The 22,477-nt window shown below is 43.2% G+C and overlaps 1 protein-coding gene across 2 annotated transcripts in view; it reads left to right on the top strand.

The window, feature by feature from the left end:
- CDCP1 (CUB domain containing protein 1) overlaps positions 1-4,982 on the top strand; it is a 44,885-nt gene extending 39,903 nt beyond the window's left edge. For both annotated transcript variants that reach the window (XM_084858101.1, XM_084858100.1), the window contains exon 9: positions 1,045-4,982. In XM_084858101.1, the coding sequence (XP_084714227.1) occupies positions 1,045-1,489 (445 nt within the window). In that variant the 3' untranslated portion in view covers positions 1,490-4,982. The remainder of the gene's footprint in view (positions 1-1,044) is intronic.
- The last annotated feature ends 17,495 nt before the right edge of the window (positions 4,983-22,477 follow it).

The following is a 22,477-nucleotide window of genomic DNA, read 5'->3' as shown; positions in this document are numbered from 1 at the left end:
ACATCTTGACATGCTCATATTATGTGAACCAGGTCCACGCACAAAATGGAAAGTTACGTCAGAGGAAATGCTTAAATTAGTGTATTAGCAATGTCTTTTTTTCTTCACGTGGTGGCTATTTCGTGTAGTTCCCTGTGTGAAAATAAGGTGAGAAATCCATTGCTCCGTGTGAGAGAGGTTAGATCAGCCTTCCCCAGCCTGGTGCTCTCCAGATGTGTTGGATTACAACTTCCATCATGGCAGTTGTGGTTCAGCACGTTAGACAGATGGCCATACAGACCAAAGCCTTTTCAGCTCCTGGCTGTGGAACGCCCTCCCAACAGGGGACTATCAGGTTCAGTTTCTTGCAGTTTAGAGGGACAAAATATGTTTATTCCACTAAGCCTTTGGGTTGTTGAGTATTTATGTATTCAGTGCTTTATGCGTGCTGCTTTCTTTATTAATAATGGCTGCAACCTGCCAAACCAGACTCTGCCTGCCAGCCCTGCACAGTGGTTCCACTGGGGCTTAATTGAAAGCTCTAGCTTTTGTTGCCTGTCTGGGCCTGCAAAGCCAATGGAGTTATCAAGCACCTGGCAGACCACCATACACTGTCCTATGAAAAGTAGAATCAAATGGGAATGATGTTCAGTCAAGCATCTACTTTATAGGGAGGAAAGGTGTTCTCTTACCGTAACCCTTTTTGTTTTTAACCCTGATGAATTGGGTGAATTGGCCACCTACAACAGACTGCAAATGGGTGTATCCCAGGCAGTGAATGCCCCTGGGGCTCTAATCCAAAATCTAGCTTTTCTCACCCTCTCTGGTACAGGTATGGAAGAGCTGATGACTCTGAGAAATGTCTGTGTATTGGTCCTAGCCAAGCTCAAGGTATAACATTAAATGTGACCCTTTTTTAACTGGTCAAACTAGATTTGCAGGCTTCTGGACCGTAAGCTTTGCAAATCAAAATCATCAAAGGGAAAATTGTGTGTGTGTGTTTAAATGCAAAAGCAGCATATTTTAATGTGTTTTGGTTTTTTTTTGCTTTATTTATTTACACAGCAGGAAAAAGGAAAGCCAGGCCCCGATAGTGGGGGTGTATAATACCCATGTCAACACCCACATCCCCGGACGGCAGGGCAATTTCAAAAAGGACAGGAAGAACAATGAGTCTCATGTCTACGCAGTCATTGATGATGTCATGGTTTACGGACACTTGCTGGATAACTCTCTGAGACCAGAAAATGCTGAGGTAGGTGTGTACCGGCCTTTTTCTGGGCCCATGATTACCACACCACCTTCTCCTCCTCCAATCCGGAAAGCATCCAAGGCGCCCGACACGGAGGAGTCCTTGCCCATGCTAGTGACGGACAAAGATAACTATACAGTTGCGCGCCGCGCACAAGAGGAACTCCAGAGTAATGGTGACGTGAATGTGAGTGGTAATGGAACCATGGGCAGCAAGTCACTACTTGAAAAAAATGAAGAGGAAAATTCAGCAGAATAGCCTTTATGCCAAATCCATGACTTCTCTGGTTTAGAGACGAAACCAAGCCTTAACACCTGAGTGTGCGGTGGTGTTTTGAAAGGAGAATACGTTTTGACATCAACTTTTCTGTGGTTTCGTTTTTTAAACAAATTGATTGCAGCTCTATTCAGATGTTAGAATGAACTTTCTGACAATAGGCTGCCATGGGATGTTGTGCAGGGATGCAAATAACTTTGGACATGGAAAGGGACAGCAAAGATGCATGTTCAGACTTTTATTATGAATGGACTTTAAAGAAAAAACAGCAAGTGGCCAAGTTTTGCATGTTAAATGAAACTGGGGGATTACATTGCCCAAAACGTGTATTGGTTCCTCTGTCCTCTTGGAAGATGGGGTCGCAAGGATTTGAAGATGTCAGCCATGCTACAGAATGAATACCTGTGGCAGCACAATGGCACAGCGTGAAGACGGCGTTGTCCAAGGATTATCCTACTAACTGAGCCGACAGCAAACTAAGCGGCAAAAATGACTGTGCTATTTTTAAATGGGAATTCTGCTTTTTCTCACTTTCAATCAGTTGTGTAATATTTGCATAATTAAGGACAATTCGTTTTTATTTTTCCTCTACTTTTATATGGAAGGAATGTTGTGAGTGTTAAGCAGTTGTCCGCAATGGTGCTTTTAAAAGTTGGGTAATGCCAAGGATCTTCTAATGCAAAGAAATTTATTATCCTAGCATTAAAACCATGGCTAATTGAAAGCTATAGTGCTAAACATAGTAGTCATAAATATGAAAATATCACAATGTGTGCTAGTGGGAAATAAACACTTAGTGACTTATGGGCTTAAACACCACTGATTCTCAGACAGCTTTATGCTCTGCAGATATGAGATTCCCTAGAAATTGCACTGTAAAAATATAATACAATTTTGTGCATAAATGGATAAGTACTTGCCTTCAAATACAAAAGCACAGAGTTAAAGAAAGCATTTGTTCAATTTGCATGGGTAATGCAAACACGTAGCCACCGGAGCATTGTACTAGACTTTCACAGCCCAAATTGCCAAATGTCTACCTCTGTGTTCAAGTGCCTCATTTTGGAGTACGGGAGCTACTTTTGTAGAACATACACAATTTTGCACATAGCACTAGACTTCCAAGCATGCACTGACAGGCTTATTGTGCATTTACTTTTGCATAGTGATAATTAAACAGAATGCAAGTTAGGAAAGGAATGAAAAGACCAAGTTTGTTTTTTATTAGCATCATCATACTTTATCTTGAACAAATAAAATTGCCACACAGAGACTTCACTCCAAAATATTCAATAGCTAATATTATGTACAAATTTTCATTGTGAATGCTACTTGAAATTAGTGTTTTGTCTATGTACATAAGCCTACAACAGTTGCAGAAGACACAGCTTGCACAGCTCCCATTTAACGCAGTGGTTCTTAAATAAGGAATGTTTCCACTGGGTGGGTGTGGTATGTATAAGCAGAATTTTAACTAATATCAAAATCCAAAATTAATGGTTAGGCTCATGAGGGCTGTATGGTGATGCTCTGTATGTGCAATGGTGCTTCTGAGGGACCCCCTTTCCAAAAGCAGCCATCTCCATAGAATCATAGAATTGGAAAGGACCTTAGAGATCGTCTAGTCCAGCCCCCTGTTCAGTGCTGGCTCTGCACTGCAGGGTGCAGCTACAGCATCCCTGACAGATGGCCAAACAGACTCTGCTTAAATACCTCCAGCAAAGGAGAACTGACTGCCTCCCAAGATGATCTGCTCCTCTGCTGAACAGCTCTCGCAGCTAGGAAGTTTCTCCAAACGTTTAGCCCAAACGTTTCTCCAAACGTTTAGCCCTGCAATTTCTACCTGTTGATTCTCCTCATTGCCAAACAATTTGCTCCTGAAACTCAGGGAAACATCAGCAGTGGCCTCTACACTGTGATAAGCGGACAAAATGAAATAGGGCACCGCTAAGATAACCGTAGAAGTGCCTGCACTTACCCAAGGATCTTTCTAGATTCCTTTCAACTGTTCAGTTCACCCTATTATATCCATCTTGGCATGACCCAATATGCATTTCCTTTGTCTTTTTAAATGTGTATTATATTGAAGCCATCAACCCAGTTTACATTATTTACATTTCATTAATACATTAACATTGCTTCTAGTTTGTGGAATTAGCTCTCTTCTCCTATACTACATAGCAGGTATGGACTAGATGTAGTTGGGTGGACTCTTAAAGGGGTTGTTGTTTGTTTGTATTGCATAATCTGTCCAGAGTGTCTTAAGGTTCACAGTGTATGTAGAAAACATTAAACACTAGGCCATTGTACAGTTGTGAGATGGATGGGGGTTTGGTCCTTGCAGCCTAAAAAAAAAGCACATCCCAGTTAATGCCAACCTTCATTCACACTCTAGTTCTATGTGTCTATCATGGAATTTGTCCTGGAAGTTTGGGCTTATTTTATAAATATGAAAGGGCAGTAAAGCACTAGACGTTGCCCTTCCAAAGTTGCACAAAACATCATTTCCTTGCAGCATAACTATTTCCAGAATTAATTTTCTTTCTCAGCTGAACACTCTTGCAATAAATAGTATCTTCATAAGAACGGCAGGATCAAATTGGTGTTGCGGAAATAATCCCAATCACCCTCTCCAAGCTATTATTTTTCTGTCACTATTTCTATAGAACAGGGGTGGGGAATCTCAGGACCAGAGGCCAAATCAGGGTTCCCCAGATGACCACACCCTCTTTCTCAGTGGAGGCTGGTCGCTCCAATGTCAGTGGGCCAGTGAATCCGCGCTGGGTTTCAGTCAGAACTCTAAAGGAACTATCCAAGCACCTTGCATAGTTCCTTCAGAGTTCTGACTGAAACCAAGAGCAGATTCACCACCCCACTGTCATCGGAACAACCAGCCTCCACTGCTCTTTCTCTTGACCACCAATGGTGTGGTGGTTTCCCCGGTGTTTGTGCTGGTTTTTCCCATTCTAAAAGGTTGAAATGTCTCTCCTAAGGCTTAGCTACTGGCACTAAGAGCTTTAAGCTAAAATATGCTGGCGTTTTTGTCTTTCTGGGCCCACCCCTTTTGCCTTCAGTCCTGCCCACCAATGAAATGCGTCCCCCCAAGAGCTCCTCTGAAATGGAATTTGACGCTCAGGCTGAAAGAAGTTCCCCATTTCTGCTATAAAGCTTACTTTAATGATAATTTATTAACTGTATATATTTCTCTCTCACATATGCTCTTTTTTAAACCAGGTTTAAGGTGTTGCCTTAATCTAGACATGGTCTCTGTAAATATTTGTGACACTTTTGAATATGACTGATATTCCCAATGTTTTTGTAGTCTTGTAACATTGTCGGTTTCTTGTGTTCCTCTGACAGAGGTGTTTTATTTAACTTGCATTTTCTGGGTACAGTGGAAAGGTACATTTTGATGCAAAATACTTTTTATGTATATATAGTCTTCGAAATGAAATAAAATTTTGTTTACAGTGGCAACCGCTTCTCTGGATCTAAAGTGATTTGTACTTAGTTGAGAGGCTTGCTTTGAAATCCCTGTTTTTTTGGTTTGGTGATTGCCACAAATTGGCAGCACTTCAGCTTGTAACAGGCCATTTTGGGACTGAGTTTGGGATGTTTGCTGTGATTGAAATTGGTTATGAATTAGTGGTGACTAGTGGGATCTGCAACAAAATCTTGCAGTATATCTTCCCTCCTAATGGGAGTTTGCCTAGGCAGAGTTCCAGCCAGTCTTTCCAGTTTTCTTTTTAAAACTCAGTGTCTAATAAGCATGTTCAGCTGTCATTGGATTGAGTTTTTTGGACTGGAAGTTTCCCCCTTAGGTTTGTGTTTTGGCGGTTTTAGTAGCTCTGCAAGCTTCTTGTTTATCCACCTTGAATGCTGATACTTCCTTGTTTCTCAACAGCCCGGTTTTGACACGAAACCTGTCAGCACTTACTATCTGAGTTCATTATTAGAAGGCGTGATTTCACTTACTTATCCATAGCTATCCACCATCCCATTACCAACATGGCAAGCTTGTGACCCACCAAGTTGAACATAGCCCACCAGGGGTTTCCTGTTTTTTTTTGCTGCCTGGCTATGACTGTATTTGGCTTGATGTGTGACAAACGGGCCTCTATGGATTTGTTTGTTTGGTCCTTAAATTGAGTGCCTTAAGGTTTTGTTTTCATTGTATTTTATTTGTTTAAAAAAACGTTCAAGGTGGCTAATAAGAAATAGAAAATTAACAAGTTAGAAACAATCACATCAGTAAAACCATTCTGTAAGAATAAATCCACTCAAAACGACAGAATGGTCTAGAAAGCAGCAGCATTAAATAACAAATCAATTGTTAAATAGCCAAACAAAATTGTCTACATGTGGTAGCTGAAGGACAGCAGAGAGGGGTGCCAGGCAGGTGTTTCTGGGCAGGTTACTCCACAACAGGGACACTGCCATTGAAAATGCCCTGCCTGCAGTATTGACCTGCCTAAGATCTAAGGAAGGGGTGCACAACCTTTTCAGCCCCAAGGGCAGCATCCAATGTTGGGGGGCACACATGAACACATGCATACATAACATACACATAGATGCATATGCACATCTCACATTTTCTTCATCTCTCCCATCTCCCATTGATCTCCACAGGGATTGCTGCTTCTCCACCTCCAGAAGCAGTGGGAAAATAGCAATCTTGGAACAGGGTTGCTGGGGACTGGGAGAGGCAAAAACGAGATCCCCCTCCTGCAGCTGGGCTGTGGGAAAAAGTGGGGGGCCTAGAATCTAAGAAAAGTCCAGAGCAGGGCCTATGCAGATGATCTCAGAAAAATGGGGCAGGTTCACATGGGAGCAAGTGGTCCCATCAGAGACCCTAGTCCCAAGCTATATAGAGCCTCAAAGGTAGCACTTTGGATTTCGCCCAGAAATGGACTAGAAGCCAGTGAAGATCTTGCAATACTGGCGAGATGTGTTCCACTGAGGATGTTTGAGTCAGCAGTCCAGCCGCTGTATTTTGAAGTGGTTTACATTTGTCATTTCAGAGTAGAATAGTCTTCAAATGCAGCTCCTTGTACCACAGTGATGACCTACCTGGTCTGGATGTTTCCTGGGTTTCTCTGTCCAAGAGTGGCGATAGCTGGGGTACTTATCCAAGTTTTGGTCTTATATTAGGTCCAAAGTCAGCCCCGGAATGGCCTGTTACAAGCAGAAGTGCTGATAATTTGTGGCAATCGCTGTTATGCTGAAATTTGAGACTTTTAAATTCCTCAATTCAGACTTTATAGTTCATTGATACACTCACCTTTTATAGCAAGATAGGAGATATAACAAGATAGACTTTTTTTTAACGGTCACAACTTCTGTTTTTTAAACTAAGAAAATGCTCACAGAAAATGCATAGAGTTTTCTTACTCTACTGTTGTCTCACAATTCTTTTCTGTGTTTTTTTTTTAGCAATTAAAATAATTTTACTTACAAAACACTGTCCATTTTAGTTTTGTACTTTGATTGCAAATTATTTTTCACTCTGAAAACAGTGATGCCTCAAATACATTATTAAGCTTTGGAAATAGTCTCCATTTCCAAGCTATTTGGAAATCTATTTAAAGCTGAATGCTTAGTTCTATTGGTGTGTGTGTGTGTGTGTGTGTGTGTGTATGTGTGTGTGTTTAAACTCCCCTAACTGGGTTTTTACAACACCTAAATGCACTTTATGAATTTGGATTTCTGATGTAAATTAAGAGAAGCAATTTAGTGTCACTGTTGTGAAATCAACCCTGTTTAGATGTTGGACAATTACAGTGTATATGCGTGTGTGTTGTGCAGTGTGGTGGGTGGGTGGGTGGAAGGGGGGACATTAGGGTAAGTCATAGCTATCCAGCACCTTAGAAATATTCCTTTTGTCTCTCTCCCTTTGTTTTCTTAAGCTAATGAGAACTTAAAGTTGCCTTTAAAATGCTGAGCTATGCTCAAAATACGCAGAAATGTAACATTTCTTTAATGGGACTGGGCCATTAGTAAGCATTGGATATAAACGCCCCCCCACACACACACACCCAACATTATCAGAAGATAAAGCAAAATGGTTCACTCTCTGCTTCACTCTCTGTACCTCTACTTCCCTGAGCATAGACAAAGGGGTCTCCCTACAATCAGCAGTTGATGGATTAAAAATATTCTGAGTAACTGAGAAAGAATATCCCTCCCTCTCTTAATCCTGGAAAGGGGTAAAGATCTGCCGTTGCTCCTATTGAATTGCTGTCTACCTTGTGATGGTTTTGTTTTGGCCAGGTTGCCTGAGACTGTTTGAGCCACCTTGAGTGCCCTTTGGGTAGAAAGGCTGGATAGAAATAAAAAATCAAATCAATAAATCAAATCAATAGATCCGATCCAATGTAATTTACATGCGTGCAATGGGCTTCATGATTACAGCTACAGTTTTGACTTAAGAAACTCAAATGCGAACATGGGGCAGCTGGCAGTTTTCTCATTTGATTTGCTCTCTGTACCGCGATGACTACTTACTGCAAGACCCATTGCCGAATGTCCTACTTTGGCTGAATCTACACATAGCATTTATACCGTTATCATTCCGTTATCATAACTATTGGTACACATGACACCAATGGGCACCAATAGTTATGAAAACAGTATGATAATGGTATAAACGCCATGTGTAGATTCAGCCCTTGTGTGAAGACCAGGGCCAATTAATACAATCAACTGGAGGGTGTTGGTTTCAGAACAAAACAAACAAAAGTCAATATGAACCCTACCCAAAGGCTTGCAAGCTAATAGACTTGATAATAGACAACATACACCTGCATCTCTGGGAAACACATTCAAGGGCCCAGGCCCCATAGGTACAGGCAGGGCCACCATCAAGGGTTGGCATGGTTGGGCACCTGCTGAGGGCCCACACCCCAGCAGGGGCCCACTGACAAGAGCCTCTTAGAGCTGCTCCTCCTCTTCACCATTGCAACCTGCTTGTTCATCTGCCTTTCACTCTGGCCCAGACAATGGTGGCGGGGGGAGGGGTGAGAAGAAGGAGCAATAGATGCCACTGCCTACTTGTTCACTGCTCTCTGTCTGCCAAGCAAGCAAGTGGTAGCAACGCCGAGAAAGTGGATGAGAAGCAGTAACAGCTTGTGACAATGGCGGTGAGAGGGTAAACTCACTGAGGGAGGGGACCCATTGAGGCTGTCTTGCTTAAGGGCCCTCAAAAACCTGGTGCCAGCACTGGGTGCAGGTGTAGCAATTCCCCTACCATACAGGCAAAGTGTTGCTTGAACAGGAAGGGAAGGGTTTTGCCCAAGAAGACTCTCTCTCAATCAAAGTATGACAGCACCAAAAATGCCTAGCTGGTTAACCTGGAATACTCCTGCCAGATTTAGGCAGAATATTAGTCATTGCTGGATATTGAAGTATACACTTGACTGCTCCTTTTGGAACTGGGAAATCTAAAGAAATGTATTGTGCTCAGATACGTTGATGTGGAAACTCGGTGACTTAGAAAGGTCCAGTGTGTTCTTTCCTTTAAAAATGCTACCTCATTTCTTTGATTTCTGACAATGACACACACTGCCTCATACCACTATGTCTGTGCCTGCTTGCTTGCTTGTGACTGAAATAGCCTTGCTGAATCAGATCCTATTCAATGTCAGGGATTATTAGAAGGAAGGAGGAGAATCATTGTTATTACCAGTTCTTTGATGCATGCTTGTTAGGACAAGCTGTGTAGTCTGCAGGGGCAATCCTAAAAAGGATAACTGAAAATGACTTTTAACTGACTGGTGAATTGTTTGAGAGATATCAGTTCTATTTTTGGTCACTCCTGCCTCCTTCTAGTTACTGACTCTCAGTTGCTGGAGTTATATGATTAATGCCCAGTCAAAGACTCAAGACTAGTCACAGTTGTTTAGAATAACTTGTCTTCATTAATAGTGAGGTGAATCATGGCGTTAATCATAGTTCTTCTTTACCTATGGAAAAAAGTGTCTGTCTCTCACATGCATATACACTCACTCCTTGAAATGATCCCACTGAGAACCGCTATAAACATTCACAGTGGTGGTAAAGTTGAAGATCAGGGTGTTTGTAGACATGGCCCAGTTAAGAACCTTAACAAGGCTGGCATCAAGGGTAGGCATGGTCAGGCAACTTCCAAGGGCCCTCTCCCCAGCAATGGCCCCCTGACAAGAGCTCCTGGAGTTGTTCCTCCTCCTCATCATTGTAAACTGCTGGTTCACCTGCCTCGTGCTCTGGCCCAGACAATGGTGATGGTAAGGAGGACTGTTAGTAGATGCCTTTGCCTGCTTGCTCCCTGCCTCTCTGCCTCTCAAGCAAGCAAGTGGTAGCAGTGATGAGAAAGAGGAGGAGCTGGTGACAAAAGGCAGTGAGACAGAAGGTTCACTGAGGGAGGGGTCCCATGGAGGGTGTCTTGCCCAAGGGCTCCCAAAAACCTGGAACCAGCACTGGTCTTTAGGCCCAAACTACACGTTACATTAAATGTGTGACTGCATTTAATATGTCTGGTGGTGTTGGTTACTTTTTGTGTTAAAACAACAGAAAGAGCAGCTGCGATTGGGATGGGGGTGAGGAGAGGGACCACTGTGCATGGGGAGGACGGATAGCCCCTTCCCATTGAAAATACACTCACACACACTGCTACTGCTGATTCTTTTGCCACAGGAGGGAAGCTTCAATTGTGCAGTTTCCCTCCAGCAGCACACAGCAGCTTCAGGGTATTTATTTTTTTTTTTTAAGCTCCATGGTGTGGTGAAAGAGTTAACCCCCATCCCAAGTACCATGGTCCAGTTTCTGATTGGCACACTGCAACCGTTTTTTTCTTTAAACAAAAAACAAATGTGACCATGCATCTAAGGTATAGTTTGCCTCTTTCCATCTTGATGCATGTTGCTCACCAAAAAGCTGATGGTTTGAAATGCAGAAGGCTCCCTCCTAACAGTCAAGCCAGGCTTGAAACAGGGCCAGCCATTGGCAGAAGGAGGCAGCTGCCTCAGGCAGCAGACTTGGGTGTCATGCAAGGGCAGCAAATTGCCAGCTATTTGATTCATTGTTATTGTATTTTCACTTCCGGGGAGAGGATAAGGCGCTTGTGAGATTTTCTCCTTCAGAGATCAAGGCAAACCCCTTTTGGCTTTCCGCTTCTGCCAGGAGGGAGCCTTCAGAATTCTGGACAGCCAGAGCCCGGCTCCTTTGAAGTAGGACTCGGATGTGGCAAGGTTCTCACCCCAGACCAGACGGTGGCCGCTTTCTCATGATGGTGGAGCAGGTCCCCCATGCCTATCACCGATGTGGATGCTCCATGTGGGTACTGGTACAAGTAACCAAATAAATTGCGCAATTCCCCCCTCCCTCAAAAAAAAGAGGGAAGGGGGAGTGTGTGAAACAGGCTTCTATTGCTATGGGCCTTTGAATAGATGTCCACATTGCACATTGCATGCTTGCAGCCTGCCTCCCAGAACTGCCCACTAAATGTGTTTGCATTTAAATATATCCCAGTCTTTTGAGAGAATAATTTGTCTTTTTAAAAAAAGGATAACTCTCATGCTCATTTTAGTAACATCCCCCCACATCAGATGCAGTTGCAAGAATGAGGTATAGCAAAGTAAATGAATACAGTGTACAGTAGGCAAAAAAACAAAAACAGAAACACCCTTCAGCAATGTGTAATAGTGAAGGGAGCTAATACCTAGTGAGGCTTTTGTGAGAATAAAGGTACACACAAGTACACAACAGGGATCTATTTTCACCTTTGGTTGCAGGGCTGGCCCTACCATGAGGCGCAGTGAGGCAGTTCACCTCAGGTGGCAGATGATGGGAAGTGCCAGCAAGGTGTTAGAGGGGAGAACTCTGTGCCACGTGGCCTACCTTTCACCCCCTTAGCTAGCTTACTGCCTTCAGGTGCAGTGGAGGATGCTGCCCCATCGCCATAGTGAAGTAAGATTCAACTGCCAGTCCAGTCGACTTTTGTACATGGAATGTGAGGGGGCGCCATCTTGTTCTTCACCTAAGGCAGCAAAATGTCTTGGGCCGGCCCCGTCTGGTTTGAAAGTATGTTGGAAGGTTACAGGCTTGATATGACACATGCTCTCTCCAGATCAGGGGTGCACAACCTTTTCAGCCCCACGGGCTGCATCCAGTATCACCTGGGGTGCCGGCAGCCACACTTGTGCGAACATGTGCACAGACAAAGTCTCAGCCCCTACACAGTTTTGGCGTGGCTGCAGTTATCTCAGCTTCCTCCCCCAAGTGACCCCAATTGTCACTTTACCACTGCTAATGGAACAATCCCGGCAAGCCTGTGGCAAATTGGTGGCGAGTTCAGTGGCCACCACAGCAGCATTAGGGGTCATGGGGGGGCAGTTGTGCACCTCTTCTCTAAATATAGCTATGGATCTAAGCTAATTTAGTCTAACTGAAGGACTGCATTGGCTTAAATCCAAGTGCTCTAGGTTCAACTGGCTTTTTGTCGGACTCTTTCATACAGTTGTGTGTGTAACTTCTGATTTCTCTCCCCACCCCGACAAACAATCTCAGGAGGCTGAGATCGGGAATAGAAGAGTGAGTAGCTAAAGGGGTGTGTATGTGTGTGCTTAACCCCTTTCTCCCAATGGCAATTTTCCTGCTCAAACCCAACTCCCCCCCCCTTATTGCTCCCACCTGCAGCCTATCATGGCAGCTCTTCATGGGGGAGTTTCTTAAAGGGTGTGAGAATTCTGCACGCAGTTACAGTGCTGTGCCATTAACGTGCATTAAGATTTGCCTGTAGACAAATTTGCTACAAGCCTCTAGACACTATGGGCTTGGTTTTAAAACAACAACAAACCGATATGAAGGGACCTGTTTAAAACCAAAGCACTTTGGCTGGAACAACAGTGTCTCCCTGTGGCGAGGCAGAGTGGGTAGATGGGCTCTTTGGATTTCTCTGGCTATTATGCCAGCTTTCAAATACGAGCAGTGTTAATGGGAGCTGAAGTAAAATGTAAGTACTGTATGTGCTCTGGGGCATTTCCGTACATCAGATGAACTGGTGCAGAAGGGAATCTGTCTCAAGTACTAACCAATTAGCTCGTATTCTCATTACCTCATGTTAGAGAAGAAACCCCGTGCTTCACTGAAGAGCATAGCAGGAGGCAAGATGCCTGCGTTGTTATATGCATGATGGAACCCTCCATTGGCCTGCCTAAGGAGATGACTATGCTATCGGTTCCACTGTAGTCCTGACAGTCTCATAGAGGAGGATGGGGGCACCCCACCAAGCTCAGTGCCTGCTAGTCCTTGCAAAAAGAACAGGAATCAGATGAGAGTGCTGAACGTTTGTTAGTCAACGCGTACAACCCGATTTGTTTGCTTATTTCAGGAATTTCCTGTACATCCCATCAACATCAGTTGTCAGGGGGATGTACAAATAAAATCATAAAAAGCACATCAGTACAGATACAATCAAAAATAGCTGTTAACATTAGAGCCACTTTTTTAAAAAGTGTGATCTAAAAGTTCTTTCAAAGTTTTTTTTAAGCTTGCCACCGCCCTGCGCCCACCCCCTGCAAAAAAAAGGGGGGGAAGGCACGTAGCGGTGTAGCTGCCAGGTAAGTATCCCTAAGGACAACGTTCCAGAGATGGGGTGCCACACCCCAAAATGCCCCCTCCCTTGCCTCACCCACTAGCCCACCTTACCTTAGATGGCAGGGGCATCTGATGAGGCGGAGGGCATCAGCAGATGACCACTTTGCAGGGGGATGTGGGAGCAAGTGCTTTTCAGGTACCCAGGGTTCAGGTTGTGTAGGGGTATTGTTGGCAAGCACCAGTATCTTGAGTTGAACTCAGATATCAACCAGCAGCCAGTGGTGTTCTCTTAGCGTGGGTGAAATCAGTGGAGGCTGGTGGCTCAGATGTCAGTGGGGCAGTGCATCCGCTCCAAGTTTCAGCAGAAGCAGTCAGAACTCTAAAAGAGCTATCCAAGGTTCAGAAGCACCTTGGATAGCTCCTTTAGAGTTCTGACTGAAACCCAGACCAGATTTACCGCCCCACTGACATCGGAGCCACCAGCCTCCACTGGATAAGCTATATCTCCAGTGAGGATCCCAGTCAGTACTCCAGCAGCTGCATTCCATACTAACTGACATTTCCTGACTGTCTTCAAGGGCAGCCCCATGTATAATGCACTACAGTGGTCTATACCACAGACTATTGTATGTGGGTTCTGCCTACTGCCTTTTATGCTAAGTGTAGGGCAAATACATATACACAAATCTATTTCTGCCTGCAGATCATTCTTGGCGCGGTTATTCTGTGAACCGCCTAGAACACTTTGGCTATTGACTGGTATAGAAATGTAAAAAGTAATGCTTTTAGCGCATGTACCTCAAAGCAGTTGCCACTTATTGCACATTATGCTTGAGCCAGGCTACCTTTTAACTGCATGCAATGAATTGTCTTTGCTTGTTTCTAGCAAATTATCTGCAGGCAGCTAACTTCTTAGTAACAGACACAGACGACTTCACTGTCCACACTTAACACTGCATAAATTAATTTAGAATCATAGAATCATAGAATAGTAGGGTTGGAAGGGGCCTACAAGGCCATCGAGTCCAACCCCCTGCTCAATGCAGGAATCCAAGTCAGAGCATCCCTGACAGATGGCTGTCCAGCCTCGTCTTGAACGCCTCCAGTGTGGGAGAGCCCACCACCTCCCCAGGTAATTGGTTCCATTGTCGTATTGCTCTTACAGTCAGGAAGTTTTTCCTGATGTTCAGCCGGAATCTGGCTTCCTGTAACTTGAGCCCATTATTCCATGTCCTGCCTCTGGGATGATCAAGAAGAGATCCTGGCTTTCTTCTCTGCTTTCAAGTACTTGAAGAGCGCTATCATATCTCCCCTCAGTCTTCTCTTCTCAAGGCTAAACATGCCCAATTATTTCAGTCTCTCTTCATAGGGCTTTGTTTCCAGTCCCCTGATAATCTCTGTTGCCCTCCTCTGAACCCTCTCCAGTTTGTCTGCATCCTTCTTAAAGTGTGGTGCCCAGAACTGGACACAGTACTCCAGATGAGGTCTAACCAGTGCTGAGTAGAGGGAAACTAGTGCTTCCTGGGATTTGGAAGCTATGCTTCTATTAATGCAGCCCAAAATCACATTTGCCTTTTTTGCAGCCACATCACATTGTTGGCTCATATTCAGCTTGTGATCGACAACAATTCCAAGATCCTTCTCGCTTGTCGTGTTGTTGAGCCACGTATCCCCCATCTTGTTACTGTGCATTTGGTTTCTTTTTCCTTGGTGCAGAACTTGGCATTTATCCCTATTAAATTTCATTCTGTTGTTTTCTGCCCAGCGCTCCAGTCTATCCAGATCACTTTGAATTTTGTTTCTATCTTCCAAAGTATTAGCTATCCCTCCCAATTTTGTGTCATCTGAAGATTTGATCAGCATTCCCTGCACCTCCTCCTCCAAGTCATTAATAAAAATGTTGAAGAGCACTGGGCCCAGGACTGAGCCCTGAGGTACCCCGCTCATTACCTCTCCCCAGTTTGAGAAGGTCCCATTGATAAGCACTCTTTGAGTCCGATTCTGTAGCCAACTGTGGATCCACCGGATCGTTGTTTCATCTAGCCCACTTCGAGCTAGTTTGCTCATCAGGATATCATGGGGGCACTTTGTCAAAAGCGTTGCTGAGTCGAGGTATATGATGTCTACAGCATTCCCAGAGTCCACAAGGGAGGTTTCTTGATCAAAAAATGGGATCAGATTCGTCTTGCAGGATTTGTCCTTGACAAATCCATGTTGGCTTCGAGTAATCTGTTTTCAAGGTGCTTCCAGATGGATTGCTTTATCATCTGCTCCAGAATTTTCCCAGGGATTGATGTCAGACTGACTGGTCTGTAGTTCCCAGGTTCCTCCTTTTTACCCTTTTTGAAGATAGGGACAATATTAGCCCTCCTCCAGTCATCTGGCACTTCACCCGTCCTCCATGATTTCTCAAAGAGAATAGACAGCGGTTCTGAGAGTTCGTCTGCCAGTTCCTTTATTGCTCTAGGATGCAGTTCATCTGGCCTTGGAAATGTGAACTCATTCAAAGTAATTAGGTGTTCCTTGACCATATGCCTGTCGATCTCAAGCTGCAATCCTGCCCCTTCAGCCTGTACTTCGCCTTTGCCAGGGGGGTCATAGACCCTCTTTTGGGAGAAGACTGAGCCAAAGTAGGAATTGAGCACCTCTGCCTTTTCTTTGTCATTTGTTATCATTTTGCCATCTGTATTTAATAGCTGAACCACCATTTCTTTCCTCCTAGTGGAGAACATTCCCAATTGCTGGTTCCATACTCACATCAAATGCAGGAATCATCTATTCATCCCTTTCTTTAGTTTTTTATGTCCAGGCCAGGGATAATAGTATCCATTTGTCATAATACTATGCTGTTTCTATGTCATGCCCCCTTTCTGTATATTTTAATTCAGGAATTACAACCCTTGTTGTTTCATGTAACTTTTTTTTTGCCTAGACTTGCACAAACAAACTTGTGCTCAAGGTGATTCAATTACAATTTGTTCTGGTGTGATCCCACCACCTTAAAGTTTAAAAAGGCTTAGGGAGCAATCCTATGGGGATAGGCGGCCTCCTCCAAACTTGAAGGCCACCGACTATCCAATGCAGGGCAGGTGGAGCGCAGAGGGGATCTTTGCCTGCGTGCTCCGCCCACCCTGCATTTGCAGCTAGACGGCTGATTTTGGCTATCTCGCCGCAGCACTTTGGAGCGGGGGGAGGGGAGCAGCCAGATGATGCATAGGAGGTGTCATGTCAGCCCTTCCAAGATCCCCGCCCCTCTTCGCCCCCAGGAACACCCCCTTTCCTCCCACTCCACGCTGCTCTTATGAGCGCAGAGCCCCAGACTATCCGTGCCGCCTACGAGGCAGTGGGGGAGGGGTCAGGGAGGCAGTTTTCTGGGAACTGACCTCAGAGCGTGGGCTCCAAGGTCAGTTCCCCAAAACTGAATAATCCTATGGCCATCCAGCCACTGTCTAGTGGCCATAGGACTGTGCCCTTAATGCATTATATTAGTGCATGTAGGCATAGAAAGAGTTTGCCAGTCCTGTTTTGGTGAACAACCATAACACATTGCCCACACCCTCATAATTCATTGCATGCCTTGCTGTTCAGGCAAAGCAATTGCTTTAACATGTTTATAAGCAGTGATGCTATATCTGGAAAATTTCCTAAAACCTAACATTTAAAAACAGCCTACATGTTGTACAATCAGATCTGCTTGTCAAGAGAGGGTCACTTGGGTTGTTCTTCCAGCTGTCCCTCCCCCCATACCCAATGTGAGTCATCTTGAAGCTATTCATAATAAGCATCTGTACAGAATGGTGTGATTTCCCCCAAATTTGGCTCATGTGTATCCACCTATTCCCCAAATTGGAGGCTGTTCTAGTGTCTGGACTTTTGGCTAGACCACTGGAAAGATGAACTGTTTTTGCATTGTTTTTCCTTTTCCTTTGAGGCCCAACATTTACCAAGGCCTAGTGGAAACAGTTTTACCAGATCCCAAAGCCTAAGCTAAAGAATGGAAGGCTTACAGCTACAACAGAATTAATGTACAGTTATTTTTCTGTTTGAACAGTTGGGGGGCAGGAGAAGGAACTCTGGGTCACTGACATCCATCCCTTTACAAAACAGGAGCACAGGCTGGGTGTTAACCATTTTAACAACACATATAAAATAACCAGCTGTGAGATCAGCATATAAAGACTTGAAATGTATACATAATGTATTGTTTATTGGGTGTAAGTCTCATAAAGTTTGATTTAAAAACAAAGTTTAAGAAATTCAGTGGTGTCTCAGACCAATAGCTCACTTGGCTCAGGATTTAGTCTCTAGCAACGGCCAACCAGACACCTCAATGGAATTTCAAAAGTAGAGAAAGTTACACTCTTTGGTAAGTGAATGAATATGGCCTCTGAATACTAAATCTGTATTTCAAGGTATTGCTGCCGGTAGACAAGAGTCAGCTCTCTCTTTCATGAATATATGGAAGAAATTACTTTTTAAAACCACTTAACGCTAATGTCAATCACATCATCACATGAAAATGAATTTCATCTGCTGAACTATGTGCTGCAGCAAGAGAAGTGCTTCCTAGGGTTTTGCTTAAAAATGGAATTGTCTGGTGATCAGTTCTCCTAGTGATCCGTCTAGCATGGGATGTTTGCAAGTTGGGGCAATGATGAGTACTAGATGACATGGAGTTGGATCCAGACTTAGACATGCTTAGAGTACTCCTACGCAGATCGGTGGGCTTTAGGTTTGTCATGACTAACTTAAATCCCACTGATTTCAATAGGTCTACTTTAAGTATGACTAAGTCTGGATCCAGCCCATGGTTTCTGATAATAGCTAAACCAGCCTTCCCCAAGCTGGTGTTCTCCAGAAGTGTCGGATTACAGCCCCCACCATCTCCAGCCAGCATGGCCACTGGCTGGGAATGATAGGAGTTGGAGTCCTCGCAGCACTGGCTCAGGGGTCTTTGCTTTCCCCTGTCAGTAGGGTGGTCTCTAATGAATTGCCAAAAAAGGAGGAAATGTATCACCAAAAAAAGGACAAAAGAGGATGCCAATTTCCATAATATGCACATTTATATCGATGGATGCAAATTTAATCTCACCACAGTGTGGAAGGCTGTGACCAGGTGACCTGTGTGCCTTGCTCAGTCTGCTGTCCAGGTGCTCTTGATGGGCAACTCCAAGGCCCAGCTCTTCCTCTGATGGAACTTTATCCTGAAACCAGACTTGGCCTGGACAGCCCTTCAAATAGAGGACTGTCCTCTGTAAAGGAGGCCACATGGCTACCTTACCATGTAAGGTGAGGGGTGGGGAAAGCCAGTTCCATACTGAGTGGGTGCTTTGAAGAGCTGCTCCTCGAGGCACTGGGTCTGTCAGGAGCCGGCTTTGCCCACCCCTCACTGTTCCCAATCAGGAAAGAACTAAGAAAGAGTTGGTCAGCTGCTGTCCAGAAACAGCAGAGTTTTGAGTTTTCTAATGAAACATTAAATAAAGTATAAATAATAAAGTATAAGAACATAGAAGCAAAAGAGAAATTAATGGTACACAGACGTAAAGAAATTGAAGAACTAGAAAGCAAGCATGATACATTTGCGTTACATAAAAAAGTGAAGGAAGTGACAACTGTAGGGAAACAAAACATTCTGGTTTACTGAAAGATAAACATGGAACAATTATAGCAGAATAATCACAAAAACTTAAGAGATGGGAAAAATACATTAAGGAATTATTTGATGATATGAGACCAAAGTTGAATAAAGAGGATGGAGTTAGACATGGACCTGATATTATGTGTGAGGAGGTAGAATATACTATAAGGAATGTAAAGGAAAAAAATGCCGTCTGCCCTGATGGGATACCAATTGAACTACTCAAGTTAATGGAAGGGGATGAAATACAATTCTTGGTACATTTATAGAATACTATCTATAAAACTGGTATCATAACAAGAGAATGACTTAAATCAACGTTCATAGTACTGCCCAAAAAAGACGACACTACAGAATGCTCCAATACAGAACAATCAGCCTTATGTGCCATGCATTAAAAATATTTCTCAGAATTATTCACAATCAAATGTATAAGAAATTAGAATTGTATATAAGTGAAATGCAGTTTGGATTTAAAAGCAGGATGGGAACAAGAGAAGCATTATTTGGAGTTAACATCTTAATTCTTGATATGAATAAAGACATATACATGGGATTTATTGATTATGAGAAGGCATTTGATAAATTCATCATGAGCAATTGATTGACATACTGATAAAAACTGATATCAATAGTCAAGAGATTAGGATTATAGTAAATTTGTATTGGAATTAAACGGCCTCAGTTCGTATAGATGGAGAGTTATCTGAAGAAATTCAAATTCAAAGGGGAGTAAAACAAGGCTGTGTCCTTTCACCTATGCTGTTTAATTTATATGCTGAAGCTATATTTAATGAAGCAGTTGCCAAACAAATGGCTGGCATAAACATCAATGGAAAAATAATTAACACAGTTCGATACACTGATGACACCGTAGTAATGACAGATAATATATCCGACTTACTTTATTAATCCGATCTAATAATTTTTGTAAGTAATGAGTATGGCCTTAAAATAAATGTCAAGAAAACAAAATCTATGTTGATAAGCAAAAACACACACCTTTACTGCATTTAATATTACGATAAATAATACGCCAATTGAGCAAGTCACAAAATACAAATACCTAGGAACTTCGCTCAATGAAAGAAATGAACAAACACAAGAGACAAACACAAGAGTGGAGATGGCAAGAACAGCGTTTGTTGAAATGAAACAATTATTAATTGTAATCGGGACCTAAATCTTGCAGCAAGGATTCGAATGGTAAGATGCTATGTGTTCTGAATATTATTGTACGGAGTGGAGGTCTGGACACTTAAAAAGAACAATCTGAGGAAAACTGAATAATTAAAAATGTGGATATACCAATGCATGCTGAAAATACCGTGGACTGATCGAGTAACACATGAGAATGTACTGTACAGAGTAAATAAACAGAATTGGTAAAGACCATCAAAAGAAGAAAGTTCCTTGGTCATACTATCTGAGGCGAACGATACACCATACTCCAACTCGTTATACAAGGGAAAATGGAAGGAAAAAGATCAACAGGAAGAAGACGAACATCATGGTTAAAGAATCTGAGGGAATGGTTCAGCTGTACTTCTATACAACTATTCAGAGCAGCGGCATCAAAAACAAAAATAGCCGTAATGATAGCTAACCTCTGATAGGAGATGGCACCTTAAGAAGAAGAATGAAGCATTGCTGATTTAAACCAGTGGAATGATAAAGGAAACCATCTCTGAGCATGTGCAGAGTGCCTTTCCCTCACAGCTGAGAACTGCAGCCTGTCCTCAGCCACTTATGACTGAGAGGTGTGGGGAGAAGATTTCAGGGCAGAGAAATCTTCTAGTCCAGGTTTTAGTATTCCCAGACTCTGGAATGCACTCCCTTTCGAGCTACAACTGGTCACCACTCTGTCTGCATTCAGGAAGGTCAAGGCCTCTTTTTAATTTCACTTTTTAACTTGTTATGATTTCAAAGGTTAGTTTTAATGTTTTACTATGCTTTTGTTTAATTATTTTTGTTTCTGATTATTATTTTTTGTAAACTGCCTGGATTGGTTTTTCCAGAAAGGCAGTATAGAAATGTTTTAAGTAAATAAACAAATAAATAACCAGGCAGAGAAGATGACAAAACTTGTCAACTACACTTCAGTCAGCTTACATGGGAGACACAGCCCTTACGGTACGAGGGTCTCAGGTTGAGGCACAATGCTTTAAAGCAAGGGTGGCCCGAGGCCTCATTTTAGGTGTCCCTCTGCAAGCAGTCAGTTCAGACATCTGGCAACCTGTCCACGTCCTGGAAGCCTGCTAGGTAGGGAGGAAGCATGGGGGGTGGCAGAAAGGGACAGAGAGAAAGGGGCTGGAAGGAATACATGAATAGATAAAGGGCTTAGCCCCACTTTTGGCTCTGGCCTCATCCACTACTGGCATGCAGGCCCTGAGAGATTACCGCCTAACCCTTGACAGAAAAATGGTTGCCTACCCCTACTTTAAAGGCTTAAATCTTACCTTCTTCTCTGAGATCATTTTAACTGGAGATGCTTGCCTTTAAATTGCCCAATAGCAAGTATTATATTTAATTGAATAACCTCAAAATATCACCCCAAGGGAGACATTACTATTAACTTAATTGCAGAGAATCAAGGTTGTTAGCTGCTTAAAAGAGCTTTAACTGTTTAATCATCTTATTACGTAGTTTTTAAAGAACAGATGGTACTTGATTTTATTCTGGCATCATAAAACCTAACTGAAAACATGTTTAGTGCAAGGAATCTTTTAAATGTGCTCCCAAGAAGAACACATATGGCTTTGATTTAAGACTCGCCTTGGCAGCATCTGGCTTGCCCCAAGTTGAACCGCACCCTCCTTTGCTGTAGTCACACAAGCACACAAGGTTAAGGAGAAGTGTAAGTGAACTGAATAAAATAAATTATTTGTTTATTTAGAGGTAAAGATTTATTGGCTATTTTTCCAGCCAACAAGGGCCCTCACCACAGCTTACACAGCTAAGTAGTTAAGGGTGCAATCCTATGCATGTTTAGACAGAGAAAAGCCCTAAGGCATCAATCCAATACCCACTTACCTGGAAGTAAGACTCCCTGCAATCAGTGGGACTTACCTCTGAGTAGACATGCAAAGGATTATGCGGCTGGACAGCAATCCTGTGCCCACTTATCTGCGAGTAAGTTCCATTGAACTTCAATGGGGCTTACTTCCAAGTAAGGAACAAGGGATAGCATGGGAAGAAGGGAACCAATAATGAAACTAGAACAAAATAATTTTAAAATAACAATTAAACACTAAAAATGCGAGCAGCATAAACTGCAGTCAAGATCAGCAGCAAGAACAAGCAGCAGCATAAGAGCAGTATACAAATAAGGGGGGAATGGGGACAACTAATCAGTGCCAATAAGGTAGCAGTTTGTAAGTGGGCCTTTTCAGTGGTGGCACCCACTCTTTGGAATACTTTCCCATGGGAAGTTCAAGAGACAGAAAACATGGCTAGTTTTAAACACCTCTTGAAAACACATTTATTCAGCTATTAAATAAGGATGGCAAAATGATAACAGAGGACAAAGAAAAGGCAGAGGTGCTCAATTCCTACTTTGGCTCAGTCTTCTCCCAAAAGAGGGTCTATGACCCCCCTGGCAAAGGCGAAGTACAGGCTGAAGGGGCAGGATTGCAGCTTGAGATCGACAGGCATATGGTCAAGGAACACCTCATTACTTTGAATGAGTTCAAATCTCCAGGGCCAGATGAACTGCATCCTAGAGTCATAAAGGAACTGGCAGAAGAACTCTCAGAACCGCT

The sequence above is a fragment of the Heloderma suspectum genome, chromosome 5 (assembly GCF_057233095.1).
Source record: "Heloderma suspectum isolate Gila_16-S chromosome 5, 16-S_ref, whole genome shotgun sequence".
In the NCBI taxonomy this organism is placed as follows: Eukaryota; Metazoa; Chordata; class Lepidosauria; order Squamata; family Helodermatidae; genus Heloderma; species Heloderma suspectum.
This window is presented reverse-complemented; position numbering and strand designations above follow the sequence as displayed.